Source organism: Haliotis rubra, unplaced genomic scaffold (assembly GCF_003918875.1).
Source record: "Haliotis rubra isolate DU_JTF1 unplaced genomic scaffold, ASM391887v1 Scf33, whole genome shotgun sequence".
Lineage (NCBI taxonomy): Eukaryota > Metazoa > Mollusca > Gastropoda > Lepetellida > Haliotidae > Haliotis > Haliotis rubra.
In genome coordinates, this window is record NW_025767002.1 from 3,402,274 (window position 1) to 3,409,317 (window position 7,044).

General features: G+C 42.0%; 1 protein-coding gene across 2 annotated transcripts; it reads right to left on the reverse strand.

Moving 5' to 3' along the window:
- Window positions 1-1,581: 1,581 nt before the first annotated feature.
- Window positions 1,582-6,148, reverse strand: LOC124284184. 2 transcript variants are annotated; one of them, XR_006900490.1, is made up of 7 exons: window positions 5,624-6,148; window positions 3,476-4,232; window positions 3,165-3,436; window positions 2,910-3,134; window positions 2,397-2,504; window positions 1,991-2,282; window positions 1,582-1,941 (listed from the first exon to the last, which is right to left on the reverse strand). XR_006900490.1 is itself a non-coding variant. In XM_046720244.1 (6 exons), the coding sequence occupies exons 1-6, from the start codon at window positions 5,867-5,869 to the stop codon at window positions 2,058-2,060; spliced, it is 1,833 nt and encodes a 610-aa protein (XP_046576200.1). In that variant the 5' UTR covers window positions 5,870-6,148; the 3' UTR covers window positions 1,582-2,057. The 2 variants fall into 2 exon arrangements, 1 of the variants encoding a protein (XP_046576200.1); XM_046720244.1 differs by having other exon boundaries at window positions 1,582-2,282.
- Between the last annotated feature and the right edge of the window lie 896 nt (window positions 6,149-7,044).

Consider the following 7,044-nt stretch of genomic DNA (forward strand, 5'->3'; position numbering starts at 1 on the left):
AAGTTATCGTAATCCAGACTCGATTATTTACAGACCGCCGTTATAAAGGTGAGATATTGCTGAGTGCAAAGTTAAAACAAAAAAACATGAGTTATATGACTGCCATTCATTGCTTTTGTGACCCAAAATATTGAAGAATAATTCTAATTAAGAATGAAAACAATCCATATGGTTTTTTCGGTTAAGCATGGTTGCCATGGCAACAGTACACAAAAGCTACAAACAGCTGCTTCGAACCTAACCTCGAACTTGTGACACCACGAGTGGCCTGATTCAACAGTCGACTTGGCTCAACGCCAAAGGGGAATCCCCGCGTAAAACCCACACGCGTTCATGAGGTCATGGTCGCGATTAGCTATGTATCTGCCTCGATCCATATCTACTAATATGTGCTCACATGAACGGAACCTACCCCAGTTACCCAGATGTACAACTGAGTGAATTATCTGAAAATATTTATAGAACACACCGCGGTAAAACCCACCAAGTCATGTCTAAAAATAGACTGGAAATACCACATGCATATATATAACTGTAGATTTTAACTGCGTAATTTCTTTCAGTCCTCGCCATGGAATATACGTGATCCTTGAACATATAACGACTAAATGAAACAATTCTTTTGTTGTAAGATATCCATTACTGAGGGGACATATTTCTAATGATTTCACGTAGGTTGTGTCTATGAATACATAATGCCATTTGGAATGTGGTCAAATGTCACATGTGTTATATTAACCGCTAAGGTTCCCAACCGCTGTGGATAGACAGTCGAACCTCGTCTGTGAAACTTGTGAGGATTTGGATAAAATTCGACTGATCCGGATTCGAGACAACCAACATTGTGAATTATTCAGACATCGTGTTGTGGGAGATTCAAATGTTATCCAATAATATATTCATATATTCATATATTCATTCAGAAAACAAATCAGCATGAGAGTTGTGTGATATTCTGTACATTTAAAACACCGGGTGTTCGTAACATTAACATACTCTGTGGGTGTGGGTTCGAATCCCGGATGGGACTCAACGAAACAAAAGTACTAGAATTTGTACTTTACTGAGAAAGTTTAATCCCAAATATACCATATGTTACGTAGGTTGTATCAGACAGAACAGACTATCACTGAAATGGAGACGAGTGGCATCGAACAAATGATTTCAATTTTAAAAAAATCACGCACCATGATCTAATCTCTTCGTGAGTTCGGTTATCCCGTAGTATTCTTATCGAGCCGAACATTCCCATTTCAACACAAGGTGTGTGTGTGTGTGTGTGTGTGTGTGTGTGTGTGTGTGTGTGTGTGTGTGAATATAGTTACACATCTCGTAGGCACATTTCACCCTTACTGTAATGACCTTACTCGTTGTGCGCATGTAAGGATTCGAACCCAATTGTTCGGCCAGATGAACCAACGCCCCCACCACTAAGATACCAGCTGTGGATAGACAGTCGAATCTCGTCTGTGAAACTTGTGAGGATTTGGATAAACTTCGACTGATCCGGATTCGAGACAACCATCATTGTTAATTATTCGACAACCAGACATAGTGTTGTGGGAGATAAAAACAATTCCAAAGTTATCCAATAATTTATTCATATATTAATAAACAAAACAAATCAGCATTGTTGTGTGATATTCTGTACACGTAAAACACCAGGTGTTCGTTACATTAACATCGCAGCTCCACATAATAATGACGCGTTATGCTGTTAAAATGAGTCCAATGTCATTTTCACCATTTGCTACCACGCATATGGTGTCACATACACACAGTCACGTACTCTCCCAGTCACACTGTCACACACAGTAGTCACAGTCACAAAGTGTCCACACAGTCCAATCGCCGATCAAGTCCAAACTGGACCCGATACCAGGCCTTGTATGCAGTTGTATTCTCCTACAACATATTTGCAATGATAATGTCCTTGGTGTCGCAACACCCGATATCAAAGCCTCTGTATGCGGTAGTATTCTCCTACAACATGACCTGATATCCAGGCGTTGATATGTTCAATGTTTCCAGACTGAATGATTCACATTTCGGCGTTATCACGTGTATTTATATTGTTCCGAGGCAAGGACATCTCTAATAGCTTCCTGGAGCGACTTCGTCGACGCATCCCTTGCCGCGACAACGTCGGCAGCATTCGTATTCGTGGTAAAACAATTGCATCCTATACAAGCAACCTGCTGCAGATCGTCTGCAATGGAGGTCCTCAACTGGACGATTTCTCTACTCAGCTCTTTGTTTTCACGATCTAACTCTTTCACCGTCTGAAAATATAATCAGAAATATGAATGTTAGAGACCTCTACAAAGAGTTTTTAAAATAATATTCACAGCTCAATATCGACAGGAGGGATTTCAACGTTCTTGAATAAGACTTACCTTCTCAAGAATTTTTAGGTGTTCCTCTCTCTTCTTGCGACTCCTGACAGCGCTCTCTCGGTTCTTTTGTTTCCGCGTGTTGGATTTTACCTTCTCTTCTTCAGTTGGCTGGAGTGGCAAATAATATAATGGTGAGAAAAAGTGTGATTGGGAGTTAAAAATGACTATCTCACAAAATTATGATCAATAATTTAAACATAGCTGGATCCTGAGTGGATTTCAGAAAGCCGTTACATAATGCATACCCCACACCCATCACGTAATGAGTGAGTGAATTAGTTTTACGCCGCTTTCAGCATATTCCAGCTATATCACCGCGGGTGACACTAAAAATTGGATTCACACATTGTAGCCATGTGGGGAATCGAACGCGGGTCTTCGGTGTGACGAGCGAACGCTTTAACCACTAGGCTACCCCACCGCCTCCATCACTTAATGACCAACCGTTACAAATTTAGTGAATAATTAATTTCAAATCAACGTTCTCTTATTTGTTTATTTTGTTTATCTCACCTCGCCGATCGGTCTGTCCTCAAAGGTCACTTTCAACTCTCCCTTCCCTTCTTGTAGCCGCTTCAGTTGAATCTTATGCTTCAGTTCCATCTTTAAAAGTGGTCTCATGGAATTTTCCTTGACGGCAGATGCAAATGCTCGTTTCGCCTCATCAGAAGCATTGTGGTACTTTTCACCGAACCTCTGAGTTAAGGCCTCTTTAGATTCCTGGGATTCCTCATCCTGGACTTCCGGTTGGGTCTGTGGGTCGTGCTGTTCTTGCAGGTCCTCCTGCTGGGTGTGATCTGGGGGAGGAGGTTGCGTCCGGGGGGTCAGTTCCGTGTACGTGAGGACGTCACTGGCGTTCTGGGCTTCATCAACCGACTGGTAGGCAGCAACCTCCATCGCCTCTTGACAATCGTTTGGTATTTCTTCATACATCAACTGTTCATTTACCTGCGTTTGATCTTGTACTTCGTGGGAATCAACTCCAACAACCTGACAGTTTGGCAGTTCAACATATACCACCTGTCGATTTACATTTGTATTATCTTGTACGTCGTGGGAATCAACTCCCTCGGTATAAGCAGCTTCATACTGGATGTACTGAACAGTTTGGTACGTTGCTGGGTCAATTTCAGAAGCTTCACCAGGTAACACTGGTTCCTCTTCCATTCTCTGTATGGCGTTAATATCTGCGATGACTTTATTATCAATAGGAGCATCTGTCTCATGCTGGACGGACTCCTCTGACGGCCTGTATCCTTCTATGTTCAGCAACTTGTACTCCATTTCATTTGGCAAGGGGATTGGGTCATTCAGGAATCTGATAAATGAAGTCGTCTTGCCGTCCTCCCCCCTAACCAGCACTTTAGGCATATCTTGAGGATTAGGTTGTGGGTAGCGTCCATTGCTAAGTTGAGCTGATTCTAATACTGTAGTTGGTATGTTGGTTGGGTACGAGGGTTCAGGAGATGGCTCTTTGACAGCAGAGGAGGTGAGAAGGAATGTCTGAAGTCCTACTGGACTCTCGGCCGATCTCGTCCCCAACTGAACAGGAAACTGGACGTTGGCCTCTGTGCCCACATCAGCTTGGCTCTGCCCTTCTAACACATATGTACTGCCGTGAAGATGGCCGTTGGTCACTGTGGTGGCTTGAGGCAGTGGGGACTGGTCAGTCTTTGATACTGAGGGTGTTATTTTTGCATCATTTGTTGTCAGACCTCGTGGAGGCTGAGCAGCTGGGATTGGAAAAGTGAAGCCGAAGTTTCTATTACTTTCTCGAAACGTGGGCCCTGCACTCGAAGAGAACTGGGGAGTTCGTGGCTCAGGGCTAAGTTCTGTCTGGAAGTCATAAAACAAAATGAGAAGTAATTATCGACGTGGGTTCACACATAGTATCTTACAGGAAACTGATTAACATATAGTAACTATAGTTATAACGAATTCCAAGGGGCCACACAGTTTAAGTCGTTATTGCCGTAATTCGTTTTACGCATATTCGACTAATATCTCAAGCAAGTGGCCGTGACCAGAAGAACACTTCGTATTAAACGTGATATATACGTACTTAACTGTATAATAGACCTACCTCTACAGTGTGCAATTTTAGTCAAAAAGGTTTACTAAACCAATGTATTTACAACTCCATTTGTTCATATGGACACATGTTATCGTATCCCAATTGCGCAGCTCGATGCTCATGCTGTTGATCACTGGATTGTCTGGTCCAGACTCGATTATTTACAGACCGCCGCCATATAGCTGGAATATTGCTGAGTCCGGAGCAAAACTAAACTCACTCACTCACAGTCCTTATCTAACAGTGCTTATCTTACAGTCACTCTCGCTGTCTCGAAGTACATTAAAGTAGACTACGATCATAACGAACTCAAGGTGGCCAATAATTTTAGTTTCGTTTAAACCGTAGTTCGTTAAGACCATGTCGACTAAAATATACTGCAGGTTAACTATTCTAAGGATCTCGATTTAAAAAGACTCAAATGAAATATTTTGTTGTCAATAAAAAAGTTCTATGACTGAAAGCGATAACACTAAATGTAAACACTACATCTCAACCCGGAAGAATATTACCGTTCTGAATTCCGGAACATTCTATATACGCTTTATGCAATTTATTTATAATGGCGACTAGGGTTCATGAACAATGTGTATCAACTTGAACAATCTAAAGTCTGAACTGGTTTCCCAATTTTGTTTATCTTATTGTGCCAGACGGTAAAAATTGATGGATGACTGGAAGTAAATCTTTTAATTTAGAAGTAAATCTTCTGATTTAATTAACTCACAAATATGGTAAAATTAAACACTAAAATACAATTACAAAATTAAGTGCTGTGTTATAATGTGATAGTAGGTAATTACAACAAATGTAAAGGTCGTCAACTGTATGTACATGAATATTGAACACGTAAAACGACATAAGGAAAAGTTATAGATAAAAATGAAACAAATAAGAGGAAATAAATTACCAAATTTTTTGTCAGGAATATTTTCAAAAGTCCCTTGGAAATTACTTCGAGCTATTATTCGATTGTCCTCAGAGGATAGAAGTTAACACTTGAACCTAGATAAGATGAAATATACACCAATGCCGAATGTTGCCTTTTCATCAGGAGTATTTTAAAAAGTCCCTTGGAAATTACTTCCAGCTATTATTCGATTGTCCGTAGTGGATCGAAGGTAACACACTTAACACACACTCTTGTACTTACATCAGAGCTGTCTACGACGATCGAGGTGGTCATCGGGCTTCGGAACTGCTGTCCACATGTCGGGTACTTGAACAGTTTAAAAACAATGTTGTTGAGGTCAGCGCTGTTCAGACTTGGAATTTCCAGCGCCATAGTCGAATCTTTGGGATGTCTAGGGGATTCAACTCTGTGGTCGTCTCTCAGTCTATCTGCAGTTTTCTGGTGGGTATTTACACTTAAACCGGGCCGTTGTTGTGACCCAGCCATTCACTGGTAGTCATGTGACGATTTTAACCAATCAGAATTAAGCAAGTTGGTCCCGTGAGAATTCGCGAATTAGAACAATTAGGAAAATAGCCGATTGTTCTCTTGTTTCAGTAATTGCGAGCGTTCAATTACTCGACTGCATCACAGTTTTATCCTGTTTCTGCCAGTTTGTGAAGATCTCTATCCACGTTTTCAATCCATTAATGAAAGTCCACATAAATATTGCCAGGTCACAAAATATACGTCCATCAGATTCAAGCCCAAAACGGCAACTGATTCTCTGGGCCTGCCCGACTCGTTCTAAAAATAGACGGGGAAAACCCAAGTGACATAATACGCTATACTTGTGTAGCTGACCTACAAACGGTATTATTGTTAGCTCCGACGTTCCGTGCAAGTGTGTCCCTAAACAGAGCATATCTTTCTCATTTTTGATCAATATTCTTGTCTCTCTGAACCGAACTGTGTCAAACTGGGAGAAACGGTCGGTTCAAAATAAACAACACACGATACCGCTGTGTGTGTGGTGACTGGCTCTGTATGGCTGTGGCTTTAATGACTTGGTTCAATCACACTACATGATGTGTGTGTTCATGTTGAATCACATTTAACCAGTGTGTCTATCACAGCCTACGCCCGTGTGTGTGTGTGTGTGTGTGCGTGCGTGCGTGCGTGCTTGCGTGCGTGTGTGTGCCTGTCTGTCTGCCGCCCTCTCCCTCTCTGTGTGTCCGACCCGTGAAAATCCGGGTTAGAATGGGCGACTAACGGGATCGGGTTGTCAGGCCCGCTAACTTGGTTGACACCTGTCATCGTATCCCAGTGTGTAGATCGATGTTCATGCTATTGATCACTAGATTGTCTGATCCACACTCGAATATTTACAGACCACCGCCATATAGCTAGAATATTGCTAGTGGCGTAAAACTAAACTCACTCACTCACTGTGTTTGTCTGTCTCAGAGAGAGAGAGAGAGAGAGAGAGAGAGAGAGAGAGAGAGAGAGAGAGAGAGAGAGAGAGAGAGAGAGAGAGAGAGAGAGAGAGAGAGAGAGAGAGAGAGAGAGAGAGAGAGAGAGAGAGAGGGGGGGGGAGACTCATGTGAATTGGGTGAAGAACTTGGTGTTTGAGATATGGACAGGGCAATATTTTGAGTTTGGTCACATGTAATGCTGGCAGT

Coding starts and splice junctions, on each gene's coding strand:
- LOC124284184 (XM_046720244.1), bottom strand. CDS start 5,869: ATGGCTGGGTCACAACAACGGCCCGGTTTAAGTGTAAATACCCACCAG. Junction 3,437..3,475: donor GTACATCCAGTATGAAGCTG/CTTATACCGAGG, acceptor ACGTACAAGATA/ATACAAATGTAAATCGACAG. Junction 2,505..2,909: donor AGGACAGACCGATCGGCGAG/GTGAGATAAACA, acceptor TTGCCACTCCAG/CCAACTGAAGAAGAGAAGGT.